Source organism: Chamaea fasciata, unplaced genomic scaffold (assembly GCF_029207755.1).
Source record: "Chamaea fasciata isolate MVZ Bird 193981 ecotype frontalis unplaced genomic scaffold, bChaFas1.0.hap1 SCAF_16, whole genome shotgun sequence".
Taxonomy (NCBI): domain Eukaryota; kingdom Metazoa; phylum Chordata; class Aves; order Passeriformes; family Sylviidae; genus Chamaea; species Chamaea fasciata.
In genome coordinates, this window is record NW_027094101.1 from 16,208,322 (window position 1) to 16,222,324 (window position 14,003).

The following is a 14,003-nucleotide window of genomic DNA, read 5'->3' on the forward strand; positions in this document are numbered from 1 at the left end:
GTGATGACATTTTTGCCATTCAGACACAGGGTAAGGTTGCAGATTATCAGTAATTCTTTCTCTTTTAGTAAAAAAGAATCCACAATGTGTTCTAGACAAAGAATGAACAGATAATGTAATAAAATGTCTGTGAGAAAGATGTTTCATCTGGTTAAAAATGAAAGGGAGAATGAAATCAGAGAGGGAAAAAGTAAGGAGAATCTAGGAAGATCTACACTTTATACAAACTTTTAACAAAAATAAACTGCACCCATGAAGAAATACATACAAATAGTTCTGATACCTTTTTATCAGCTTGATGGATTTGAAGGCCTCATCCATGTCTCCCGCAGTCAGATAGTAGCTGAAGTTCAGCATGGCATCCTGGGTGGTCTTATCACAGTCTCCCAATCCAATGAAATCTCTCATGGGTCTTCTTGCAACCATCTGAGAGACTGTTCCTGAGCCAGACTCTGATGCTCCCTTCTCAGCTTCTCCCAGCTAAAAGGAGAAGGTTATCATATAGGTATCAAGCAAGTTGAAACTTACTCCTTTGTACATGTAATTAATTACATTATTCCCACCACAGTCCAAGTTTTTATATCTGCAGGACCATGATCAATAGCGACAATAGTTACGAAGTTTCAGAACTTCCTAGAAAATGCCAGAAAATATGGAATGCCATAGAAGAGATTAGCATATTGCAGTGAACAATCACAGCATGTCAGTGATCACTGGAGATTGATAATATACCACAGAAATGTAACCTCCTATTACTACAGTAATTATTATTTTTTAGATATATATGTATTATAATAGTACTACCATTACAATAGCAACTGTTAAGTTCCCAGATTTCTGAAGATTTCAGTTAAACACCTCTCTAAGTTTAGTCTCTTCTCAAATATTAGTCTGCTGTTCTGAAAGTTAACTATACAGACCAAATTCTTTTATCCTTGCCTTCATGTCCATCTTATGACTACTGAAGCTCAGGTTCAAACCCTTCCCCTTACAACTGGCAGTTCTAAAGCTTCAGGGACACTTCTACCACTTACTGAAAGGCAACTCAAAGCAATTCAATCAATATGCAGAAAAACAATAAAGTCTTAATCCTCAATATCAAATGATCTGTGTCTGGAGTATAACAAGGAAATTTTCCCAAGCCAGGCACAGAGGAAGATCATCTGAGTCACAAAGGATGCCAATCGTTTAGTTACATAAGATTACTAAATTTTATGGCATACAGAAGCCAATAGAAATTGTATTATATTATAATAAAAAGGAAGTCCTGGGTAGAGTAAAAGACAGAAATCAAAAGCGCAAATCCGTTTGACTAGAACTTGAGGAATTTCTGGAACCAGGACAGTAAAGACACAGAGAATAAGGAGAAACCCTGGAATGAAACTTGGTCAACAAAGCTTGTTGCATCAACTTGATTTGCTGTATTTAAAGCAGACTCTGGTCTTACACTAAATTAGGTTTCCCAAATGAATACAAAGTGATGTAAAAAGTGACTTTGTCATAAAGGGACAACTACCTTCCAAGAAAAGAGAAATGAGAGAGGAGCAGAGGATGAAGGAAGAGGACCAAAGCAATGCAGATACTTACAGGTTTATAAACACATCCCCTCTGAAAACGCAACTAATGGCAGCAATAATCCATACAGAGTAAAAAAAAAAAAAAGGAAAGAAACAATATCAAAGTAAAATAGCATGAGATGATGGAGAAATGTTAAAAAGAAAGATTGGACAATGCAGCATATCATAATTGACCTTTCAGTTTAAGGGAAAAAGAAAAGTAAACACAGTACAACTCTAAAAGTTGTCTGCACAGGAAGACTGACAACAGGCAGTGCTTTGATGGGGAAGAATTGCAAAGTGCTGCTCTGAATCTGAACATAGTAAGTAGATACAATCTCCCTGTCTAATAGTGCTGCCATACTACAAGAGGATTAGAAGTCTCATTAATATTAATTTCCTGTAGGTTTTACAAAACTAAATACATAAGTATAGTAAATGGCTGTTACACTCTCCCTACAAGACAGGAACAGAGCAAATCAACACCCTAAGAATCATCAGGAAACTCAGGTCAAAACTTAACCAGAAACCACTCAGTAGGTGAAAGGCTGCAGCTCGCCCAGTATGCATGCAATTATGTAGGGTATAATTTACCTGAGATGCAAACAGTTTTGGATTGAAATTCAAGTTTTAGAAGTTAGAGCCCGCATTCTTGGCATTTACAGCACACAGGCACTTGCTGATGGTACAGGATGACTATTCTTGCTCTCTCAGGTATTCTTGGAGATTAAGCTTCATTCCAGTAAGGAAGTGGGATGTTTCTGCCAAACTCAGTATGAAATGTCCTGTCTTACAGCCTACATAAATCTCACACACATCCCCATCTTGTACTGGCAGTAGGCACAGTGACCAGATAAAGCAGAGTTTTTTCACATCCCTTTTTCAATTGCATTACCCTGTTTCTCCTACACTTGTACATCACATTCAGCTTACAATACCCATGAAAAGCCATTTCATTACGAATTCCACAATTCTGCCAAATTCATTTGCATCAGAATTATCTTTATGTCATTTCTACAAGTGATGCATCCCCTGCCATTGAAGTTGCTCTACCTACCCCAAACGCGATTTGGTTAAATTTGATCCCTATACAGTGGAAAGTCTGGGAAGGGAAGGAATTCTTAAGGATTACCTCACCTTTTTTGCAAAGTAATAATGTGGCACCTCTATGCCCAGAAGAACCTGGTAGGATGAGGGCAATGGAAAGCTGTCCTGCAGCAAAAGGCCATGCTCTTCAGTGCTGAAGAATGATATAATCCAAACATCCATCTGGAAAAGGAAGAAAAGCGCTGTTTTGTTTTTATGCTGCAATATCCTTCTTTCTTTTTATTTTCCATATTCACTTGGCAGAAGCTTCTCTTGACAGTAGTACAACCTATACCTTCAGACACAGCTGCTGGGAAGGCAGAGCCACACGCTTCCTCCCTACAGCGAGCAGCTAGCACCTCACTCTGCATTCCAGACTGGTCCTCCTGCACAGAGACCACCACCTCTACCTCAGCAACCAGCTTCACCCCCATAATGAGAGAAGCCCCTGGCCACAGATGGCTGCTTCAGGCATCTCTCTCAGAGATCTGGCTCAGGGCAAAAAAACAGAATGACAGAATGGTTTGGGTTGGAAGGGGCTTTAAAAACTATCTAGTTCCAAACCCCTGCCAGGGCAGGGACACCTTCCACTAGACCAGGTTGCTCCAAGCTCTGTCCAACCTGGCTTTGAACACTTTGAGAGATGGGGCAGCCACAACTATTCTCAACTTTTTTGAAAAACATTATATTATTCCCGTTGTAAGTTCATCAGCTCACTGACTGCTTTGAGTTTCCAGGAAATATATCATCCAAAATACATCATTCAAAAATAGTCCCTCTAGCAGTTTAAGTATTGACCTGACTCAAGTTCAAATATTTATTTCCAGCAGAAGTTAATCAGACTTCTCATTTACTAAAGCATAAACAGAGAGTAAAGAGTTCTGTTGGATAAGGGGCAAAAAGTAAGTTGCATTCCTTTTATATCTTTTTTTTCAACTTTATTTAGAAGCCAAGTATTTTTAAGTATTTTACTTGAGGAATATTAGGTTGAATCGTTCTTCTCTTTGCTAGAAGACCCTGGTCAGGCCTTTCGAGACATCCCTATCCCATTTCTCCTTTTCACTTTGATCTGCACATGGTTCTTCTAAGGTCATTTTTAACCAAAAGACACAAAGAGCTTTATACCTCTAATTTTATGAGATTTAGTTAAAATAAGGCACAAATATGAAAACTTGAGATTATAATGGGTGTTTCAAATCAACAGAATGTTTATGCAGGATAGGCAGTTCTGTACAGACAAAGTGGTAAGGAGCAGTACAAACACAATAGCAGGGGAAGAATTGTTTGTGTGATAGAAGAAATCGTTAATTAGATCATTTCTGATCAATAAAAATGAAATCTTTTTTTCTAATGTAAAAAAGATCATAACAGATAATTTTTGAAGTCCCATAAAAATGTACAGTGTCTTTCCAGAAAAGCAGAAGATGGGAGGGACTGGGTGGAAGAGCATATTTCTCTGTTCACCTTAACAGTAGTGTCCCTGTTATTCTATCAAGTTAATTCTTGCTGCTAAAAGTGGACTCGAGATATAAAATCAGCAATTTTTAAAGTTACAAACTTCTAGATTATCAATCTAGATTATCCTGAAAAACTGTAGTCCAGATACAAGCTTGCATTACGGTCATTCCCAAAATTCTATCACAGCTAAAGAAATCCCCTCTTTTTCTACTTCACTGTATGCAAGCTCGGCCCAAACCAGAGGGCTGCCACAGAGGGACTGCCTGAACCACAGACACCAAACACAGGGTTCACGATTCATTTTTGCACGTAGTAAAGTGTACTACCCACTCCTACATCCTTAATGAAGCACAAAGGATTTATTACTTGGACAGGAAGAACTCCACGTAGAACAAGATAAAAATAAAAAAGACCGTACTGTGCCCTCAGTCTGGTTTTTCTTTTGGTCTGGAAGATGGAGGCTGGTTTCAGGAATTGCTTCACATACAAAAAGTCTTGGTTCACTCTGGTCCCAGAAATGGCAAGCAGGGATGTGACTGTGCAACTCTGGATACTCCACTACAGACCTACCAAGAGACGAGAAAAAATGTAGAAAGGGAGACAAAGTAATTCCACCAGCCCATTCAGTGCATGAGTGTAAATAAAGCTCATCAAGGGATCATTCGCAGTTATTTATACTCTGTATTAGAACATTACCAGATGCTCCTAACATTTTACACATGGCAATGACACTTCTAGTTTGGTCTGTTACACTGGCAGTGGTGATAGAACAGAAAGCATTTTGGTACAGAAAAAGTTGGCACTGCCTATAGAAACAGATGCTTAAAATCTAGATTTTAAGATCCCCTGAGATTGCAGATCCTACAGAAACACTTGAACATCCTTCAAACTATCTACCTCAGTCCCTGCTGCTGTTACACAGGGTTTACCTCAGCTCGGTCTTCAAACCACGGAATCATTAAGATTGGAAGAGCCCTCTAAAATCAGCAAGTCTAACCATGCACCCAGCACCACCACCACATCCACCACTAAACCATGTCCCAGAGTGCCACATCCACACATTTTTTCCTTCCACATTCCACCACTGCTGTGGCCAGCCCATTCCAACGCCTGACAATTCTGCCTGAAGAAATTTTCCATAATACCCAATCTAAATCTTTACTGGAACAACTTGAGGCCATTTCCTCTCATCCTATTGATTGTCACCTGAGAGAAGAGACCTACCACCACCTGGCTACTGCATGTCAAGAACTCTGAGGCACTGTGGAAGAACACATAAAACACAAGGACTTCCCCTGCAGCCTTGGGAAAGCCAGTCTCTGGCAGCAATTTAAATAATAACATCTTACTGCCTCCTTTGGGCATTTCAATACTGTTTCAGTTCCAGGCACATCAAGACTCCAGACATACAGAATCACATTATTTTACTAATGGCTTAGTATTCATTCTTCTGGAAAAATGTCAGATTATTTAAAAGAGAAACCAAAGACATCATTAAAGTATTTTCTCACTTGCTGTCACCATTGAAGGGTGGAATTTGTGGGGAGGATTGGAGTAGGACTAGAGGGCAAATTAAAAGAGACATTCCAAGAGGTACAGAGACACCCTAAGTCCTCTCCCTCCCATGGAATTCAAAACCAGTAAATTGCAAACTGCAAAACAGAATTTGTGTAAAAAACCTGGGAGTGTTTAGATTTTGCCTCAGGAGGAGGGAAAGAGAAGCAGAAGAGGTGTAGATGATTATCACGTTCTGCTTCGTTTACTCACTCTAATTTGAAGATCCTTTAAAAGGAAGAATAGACAAATGGATTATTCACACAGACTATCTAACAATCAAGCAGTGAAACAGCATTCCTGGCTTGGGTTGGCCTCTGTTGGGCTACGCAAGATACTGCACCTGGAAACAACTTCCTCACTTACTCTTGACTACACTACCACATAACCAAACAGGATGTAAGACCCCAGATTTGCATTGGCCTTAGTTTTTGATGAGCTGGGAAGTTTCTTCTGGCTTTCAGTGGTAAGCAGAGTAATTCCTTTTTTTTCTTGTAATACCTATAGCAGATAGTCGCTAAAAAAGCAATCCACCTGTTCCAATGCTGGTTTTTCTTAAGAAAAATACAGTCAGAAAAATTATTGTAAAATCAAATGGGAATTAGTACTTTTATATTGCACCATACTTTCACAAGCATTTCTACTTCACTGCATTGTGCTGCTAGGATTTCTAATGCACTTCCTACAGCACAGACTGCATGAACTGAAAGGTATCAATCCTTAATAGAAGTCTATTCTATTCTATTCTATTCTATTCTATTCTATTCTATTCTATTCTATTCTATTCTATTCTATTCTATTCCATTCCATTCCATTCCATTCCATTCCATTCCATTCCATTCCATTCCATTCCATTCCATTCCATTCCATTCCATTCCATTCCATTCCATTCCATTCCATTCCATTCCAACTCTCCCTGAATTTCTCTTCTATGAATTTGTCTAATATCTCCATGAGCCCTTCCTTCATCTTCTCTACTTCTTTTGCAAGGAGTTCCTTGGTTTAGCTGCATGTTGGCTGAAGAACTACCTCCTGCTTATTTTGAGCTTGCTTTCTGGATGTGTTGATTCGGCATAGCCTGGTGTTTGGCCACAGGGGGGAGGGGAGGGGGGTGCCACAAGGGTAATTTCTGTGAGAAGCTGCTAGAAGCTTCCACCATGACTGACAGAGCCAACCTCTAATGGCTCTGAAGATAGACATGCTGCTGGTAACGCTTCTGTGATGATGTATTTAAGAAAAAAAATCAGAACAGCGCACACACAGTATTCCCCCAGGGGTGGGGAGGCGCCACGGCCACCACCATGCCAGCACAGCCCGCAGCGAGCCTTGCCTGCCTGGCCGCCCCTAGCCAGTTGAGCTGCAGGCAGAAGGGCAGTGGCAGTGGTGGCTTCCCTCTCCTGGTGCCCCACATAAAGAAAGGTGATAAATAGCACATGACCCATGGTGACCACCCCTGCAATGGCAGCAGGGCTGCCTGGCTGGCAGTGAAAGCATGATGAGCCATTCCCTGACACGCAATCTAGACGAGACCAATTTCTCAGTGATGCGGAATCTTGCAAGAATCTTTGAATTAGTGGAACTTGTTGACAATGGTCCCTTGCTTCCAAACTTCCTATCCTTCACAGACTGCACCCCATGGACGAGTGACCCATACCACAACAGTTTTGGGAAGACTGCCTGTGGGAGGGACCCCATGGCATAGCAGAAGAAAGACTCCTCTCCCTGAGCGAGCAAAAGAGATATTGAGTTACAAAGTGACCAAAATTCCCATGCCCTATCTCCTTGCACTGTCGGTGAGAAGAAGGGAAGGGCTGGTGGGAAAAGAGGTGCTTTAAGGGCTTATTTTACTTCTCATTATCCTCCTCTGACTCTGTTAATAATAAATATACTTTATACCTTTAAATTTAAACCCATTTTGCCCTTACAGCGTTTTTCTCCCAGTCCTTATCTCAACTCATGAACCCTTTGTTAACTCCGGTTTTTTTTCTTCCCTCCTCTCTGCCCAAGTGTAAAGACGAGGGTAAGTGAAAAACTCTTGTGGGTGCCTAGTATTTGGCCAATGTCAAACCACAACACTGGAACCTTCATTTGACACTCCCTAGCTCGCATTATTGGAATAGACAGGGATGAAGCCTGATGGACATAAATTCACCAGTGTTAATTAGCTCTTTAGAAATAAATAATTAAATTCATACAAGCTCTTTCCCAAGACGGAGGAATGTCAGAATCAAGATGTGCCTCTCCTTACAGGGCAGATTTCCATCTTAAATCCACCATTAATACTTCTTGAAGTAAGAGCTCCTTACTTGCCAATGCCTTGTCCAGCAGAAAGGTTCTCTCTACCACCTCCCTGTTCAGCCTTAAAATCAAAGAGCGTAACTTGGTCCATTTCAACATCATAGAAATAGATCTTGGAATCGATGTTCCCATCTGCCTACAAGAAAGGAAAAAAAGAAGAATGCAGCCAGAAAGAATAGGTATGTTTATCCCATCTGCTCCATGCTCTCAACTTTCTTCACTGGTCATCACATAAGGTCATTCTCACTAAGAAGTACGAGCAAATTCCTGGCTGTTTTACTATTCCAACAAGTCAGCCTTGGGTTTCTTTGAAATGCTACAAAGCAGCTTTTTAGACTAAAATCTTCCTTTTCTGGATTGCTCCCAAAACAGTACAAAGCCTTAAGAGACTTTAATTAATGCCGGGACATGACATTTCATTACGTGACTCAATACACTGCCTGAACTGGGTAGGTTTACGTCTGAGATGTGATTCTTGTGTCCTCAGTAATCTTGACCCACACCAGTCTATGAACCAATGGACAAGTCCCTGAGTGAAGAGCTGTGCCTCACCCTGTTGACAAGGATGCTGACTTTGCTGCCGTTAGCATTGCACTTCACAGACACAATGTCTCCGCAGCCAGGGAGCAGCTTGGATAAACTCTTGCTGTTGCAGTGCACTTTTGCCTCCCTGTGGGAAGGAATAAACTTCAATTATATGGCGGCAAGCAACAGGCAATATGCATCAGCCAAAACATTTAGCAAATTATGGGTAACACTTTTAAAAGCAAACTATTTTAACTGCATGACAGCACTGCCCCAGACTCCCCCTTCCTCTCCAGAGGATTGCTGCCACTGCGTTTCTTTCAGGAAAAAATTAACAGAAACTCTTCCCTCAATGAAACAGCAAGAATAAACATCAGTGCTTCTACAGGATTCCCAAAACATGGCTATACAGCAAGAACATCTAACCATAATTCTGAATTCAGAGGCCTGCCTTTCATACAGAAGTAAGTTGAAGAGTACCATGAATGTTGAATAGAGCCCATCACATATAAGTTCTGTATATGGAAAGTACACTGTGGAGCAGGAGTAAAGAAATGTCATTGAGGGGCATATTTATATATTTTATTGTCTCGAAATAATCTTATTGCTGGTATAGATACAAACCCAGTTATCAGGCAGCAACAAAGGGGACAAATCTCATGAAACAAAAGAATGCAGCAAAAAGAAGCGACAGTAATTTGAAGAGACAGCCATTTAGAGCTATAATATAATCTCATGAAAACACAAATCTTTGATTCTATAAAAATAACATTTGTTCTAAGCCCACTATGGTGCCCTGAAATAAAAGCGCTACAGTTTGAGAAGGGGCATCTTTCAGCACCAAATACAAAAAAAATTATCATAGTATGCAGGAGTGAAGCTATTTTTTTTCCACTATCAAACATCTTAATTCAGTATTTACGCTAGTTACAACGTGCCCAAACCTAATAACCTTCAAACTGTCCCAGGTGGAATGCGTGTGATCCCAACCCAAATCGTTTCCAGAGGGCAACTAACTAGACTTTAACATTCCTCTGATGACAGCATGCAAGGAAGAACAGAATCTGTTTCATTCTTCAGGTCTTTCAGCTTTTCAAAATTACATTTGCCATCAGCAGCTAAATTTTCAAAATTAATGTCACGTCAGTATCTTTCATGTTCGTCAGTGTAAGAGTACAGCAATGTTTGAACAAAGTCAGGTAAACTTCTTAACCTAAACAGGAGGAAGAACAGTCTCCACAGATCGAGGTTCACCTTCTCCACAGATTCATTGAAACAACTTTGCTGACTTATGAGAAGATACAAGACCTGGATTTATTTCAGCTCTTTTGAGACTCAAGTCTTGTTCAAGTTATCAAAAGAAACATAGGACACCCTTAGCTTGATCTTCGATAAATTCTCCACACACTTTAAAATGCACTCAAATATCCCTCATAGTATCCTCTTTTTATAATAATCATCATCATCATCATCAATCCGTGACTTGCCTAATTATTCCATGGCTCCTCCCTTGCTTTGGAAATATGCCATCAGTTCACACAGCTGCATGTATTGTGTCAAGATTCAAAGGGACTGTTGCTTTTCATCAAATCAAAAGCAGCTAAAGACTCCCCACAAAATACATGCTTAACTACAAACAGATTATTTTAAAAGCCTTAATACCTGCGTGAGAGATCAAAGATTTTCAAGTGAGCCAGATCAGTTCCCACAGCCAGAAAATTCCCACAGACATCCAGGAGGCACGGATTCCCCTCTGCTTCAGAGAACACCAGCAGCTGTTTGACTGTGCCCTGGGAAGAAATGTGTAACATCAGGTTTGTGGTCACAGCCTCACTAGAAGAGACTTATTTTGTCACCAAGTTGAGTCAGGAATTGCTGAACTTCTGTATTAGATGAATCATTCCAAGCAAATTGGAGAAACAAACACACACAAATGCAATCTGGGTTTCAGGTATGTATATAACCCCCAAAAAAGCCTAAATTTAAAAGCAGCCTTCAGCAATAATTTCCTCTTTAGTAACACAACCTTTACCATGTGAAAGACATACAGAAATATCAAGTCCCTGAAGGTCCATAAATATATAGCTGTAAATACAAATGCATTATACTTACGTGATTAATCACACTTATTCTAAAATATAGTATTTACTTCGTAAATAAAATGATGTATAATAGAACTCTGATAATTAGATTTCTCTTTTTGATTCTCACAGACTAGCAGAAGCTGCAAAGGTTCACACAAAATGTACAAGTAACATTTTTATCTTGTAAGAAAATTCAGTATGATCATCTTCCTGAAATAGGTATTTCAACCTGCATGCAATTGAAATCATCTTCAGGTCTGTAAATACTTCCTAGTTACACCGCAGTAGTGTTCAGAGTGGCAGACTTTTACAGAACACAAAATGTCAAAGATCTTTCTGCTGAAATAGTCAAAATAATTTTTGAGTATTGTATTATGATAAGGTAGAGTTAGTAGATTTAGAGCTATCACGTACTTTATTTCAAGCTCTAATACCAATCTTTGAAAACAACAAGGCCTACCTGTCCCTTCATGGTTTTCTCAGTCCTTACCTGCCAGGTGCGGACCTGGATCCGATACGGCTCCACTGTGTACAGATTTTCACCGTGAACAGATAGAACCGGAGAGTCACAAAGGAAAGAGCCTGGAACAACCACAACAAAGCCATCATTACAATAAATATGTTCTGTAAAAAGAAAAAACAGTAACTTATAGCAAACAATTTCCACTATCTTGCACCAAATCCCTTTTTCAATCTGTCAGTCACTTTTGAATTTGCATCTTCTTGGTGTTTTAGCCTTCTTCCATACTGCCACTACATTTAAAAACTGGAGCTCCCATTGTAAACAGGTGTTGGTAGACTCTGTCCATGGAAACAAGTGAGAGAGGAAGGGGAAAGAGTGGATATGGGGAGTGAAAGAAAGGAAAAAAAAGTGCAGTGTGAGGTTCTGGTAAGAGAATTCACTTTTCAGTGAACTGCTACTGAAGAGGAATAACAGAATCTCTGTCAGAACAGTGGTTCTGCAATAACTTCAGAAGTGGTGTAGATTGTTAGGACCTTGGTGGTAATAAAGCAATGATACAGCATGGAAAAGTTAAAAAAATATATCAGTAAATATGGGCAAGCAGAAAACATCTAATGATTCTTAAAAGACAAATCCCAACATTAAGGATGGAATTGTTGGAATTCTACATCACTTATTTCTCAAGACAGAAATATTTAGGGAGAATTAATTATTTAAAAAGCTAATTTACTCTACTTGACACTATATACAACAATTTATGGAACAACTTCTCCTGAGAGCTGGGACAAAAAGCTTCCTTCCCAGTTCCTATGTGAGTGCTATGTAATCTTGATTACACTTTCTCAAAGCACTCAATAGCCATTACCATGTCTTATCTGTAAAGGCAAAAGGAGTCAAAGCTACAAAAGCAGGAAAAAATTGCTCTTCTTGATCAACATCAATGGTGCACTTAAAAATATATAGAAAGAAGTAGTTCTAGCCTCACACGATGTTTTGTGCAAGGCCCTGTGTGGCGGTGCATTTTCTAGTTCTGTTATTATATGTTCTCTGTTTTATCCATAGTCCTCTGTAGTGGTTCATTCCACGTCCCCCCTTTAGTTAGCTCCCTTTGGTTCCTTCCATCTTCCCTTATGTAACCCGAGTCCTGTCCATCACTCCAGGGCCTCTCCCTGCGCCTGGAATGTTCCGGGAGAGCGTCGAGTGATTGGGCAGGATCCCAGCTTTCCCCTCCTACCCCAGCCTGGTTTGTTACCTTGTTTGTCTGTTATACTCAGAGCCACTCCCATGTTATCACTGATTGGACCTCTGCAGAACCCATCCCTCTGTACCGCCCCCGAATAAAACTGCTGTGCCAGGGTGCTCCTTGGCTTTGCTGAGGCAGATGCTCAGGGCGTCGGTTGTGTCTCCTGTGGAGCAATAAACCCAGTCTGGTGAACCCTCAACGGTGTCCCTCCTTCTTTCTTCCTGCCATTGTTGCCTCCAGCCTGAGGACAAACCAAGTCCCACTGGATCCAGAAGGTGATCTAATCGCTGGAATGTACCTCACTTGCCATGGTGCCAGGGCTGCCCAGGATGAGAGAACCAGCGAACCGCAACAGCCCTGTATAATGTAATTTAGCTGCACCAGCTTTCTCAAGCCCTGAGGGTTTTTTGCGGCATAGAAGGTGTCTCTGCCCATGGCAGGGGGGTTGGAATGAGATGCGCTTTAAAGTCCCATCCAACCCAAACTGTTCTGTTACTCTGTCATTACAGTGCATCAGCTACCATGAATGGATATATAACCTTGGAAGAAAAGAAGCATTCCGACTCTTGACGAACATTTTAATTCCTACCTGCACTTCTAAAGGTATCTCCTGAGGACTCAAAGACAGCCACTTGCTTCCCATTCCAGAATACTATAGCATCCTAAAACAAACAAAACACCAGGTAAATAAGTACATTTAGTTTCTTTTGGAAACATGCAGGAATTCATGCAATAACATAGCAAGGCCTCCCCTATAACAGCCACCAATTACTCGTTCCTCTAGACATTGGGTTTGAAGGCTTTTAGCAGCCCAGAGGTTCTCTGGGTTCTGGTGAGCACCCTAGAGAATTACTGAGTCCCTGTTCTATCTTAAAAAAAAAAAAAAAGCAGCTCCACCACCGCACCATTGCTACTGTCACAACAATACCTTCATAACATACTACACTGAATATTGAAAAATAGTTTGGTCTCTATAAACCTAACTAGGCAACTGATTAGGCAAATAAATGGAAAATAAAATAAAATCCAAACAGATTAACCTTAGTAGCAAATACTCCATTAGCATTCATATCAACACGAAGGCTGCAAGTGGTTCCTGTGCTGAAAATCGTCACATTGAAGAGGTTGGGAGACACCTGTACCACAGCCACCTGCTGATGAAAATGCACCAACGTGGCCTGCTCACTGAGGATCACCACAGAGCTGATGTTGTTCACTGCCAGCAGGTTTCTTCGGGACCCCCACTGTACATAATGTGAAAAGAAAAACCACACAGTTTGATCTCTGGTCTTGAACTGCCATAGCAATGTCCCAAGAGAAGTAACATGGGAAAGACAGAATAAACACTTTTATACATACGAAAAGTACTACTATCTAAATGCAAACTATAGGGAATGACTGAGAAATATTACTGTTTCAAATTATTACACTTGTTACCCAGTGTCCTGGTTTAAAAGACATGTATCTGCTAAGGAAGGCAGGAACGTTCCTGGAATAGAAAGCTGGCCCCCTCCCTCCAAACTATTATAACTTCAAAAATACAGGGCTTCCAGTAAAAAAAATGGGAAAAGGAATAACAGTTCTTTACTAGGAAAAAATATATATATATAAAACAAAACAAACAAAAAACAACGGCAAAGAAAAAACCGTAAGTTTTCCCACTCATCAAACAATTTCCCCATTGGTGTAGTTATGGCCACAACCAGCTGGGGGCACCGTTGGGCGAGGCTGAGAGG

At 40.4% G+C, this 14,003-nt stretch overlaps 1 protein-coding gene across 2 annotated transcripts in view; it reads right to left on the bottom strand.

Annotated features, from left to right (window-relative positions):
- Positions 1-14,003, bottom strand: part of IFT140 (intraflagellar transport 140) — a 95,091-nt gene that overhangs the window by 44,398 nt on the left and 36,690 nt on the right. For both annotated transcript variants that reach the window (XM_066198054.1, XM_066198055.1), the window contains exons 10-18: positions 13,308-13,511; positions 12,857-12,929; positions 11,052-11,143; positions 10,140-10,267; positions 8,505-8,622; positions 7,961-8,088; positions 4,519-4,666; positions 2,694-2,825; positions 284-480 (exon numbers count right to left, since the gene is read on the bottom strand). In XM_066198054.1, the coding sequence (XP_066054151.1) occupies positions 284-480; positions 2,694-2,825; positions 4,519-4,666; positions 7,961-8,088; positions 8,505-8,622; positions 10,140-10,267; positions 11,052-11,143; positions 12,857-12,929; positions 13,308-13,511 (1,220 nt within the window). The remainder of the gene's footprint in view (positions 1-283; positions 481-2,693; positions 2,826-4,518; positions 4,667-7,960; positions 8,089-8,504; positions 8,623-10,139; positions 10,268-11,051; positions 11,144-12,856; positions 12,930-13,307; positions 13,512-14,003) is intronic.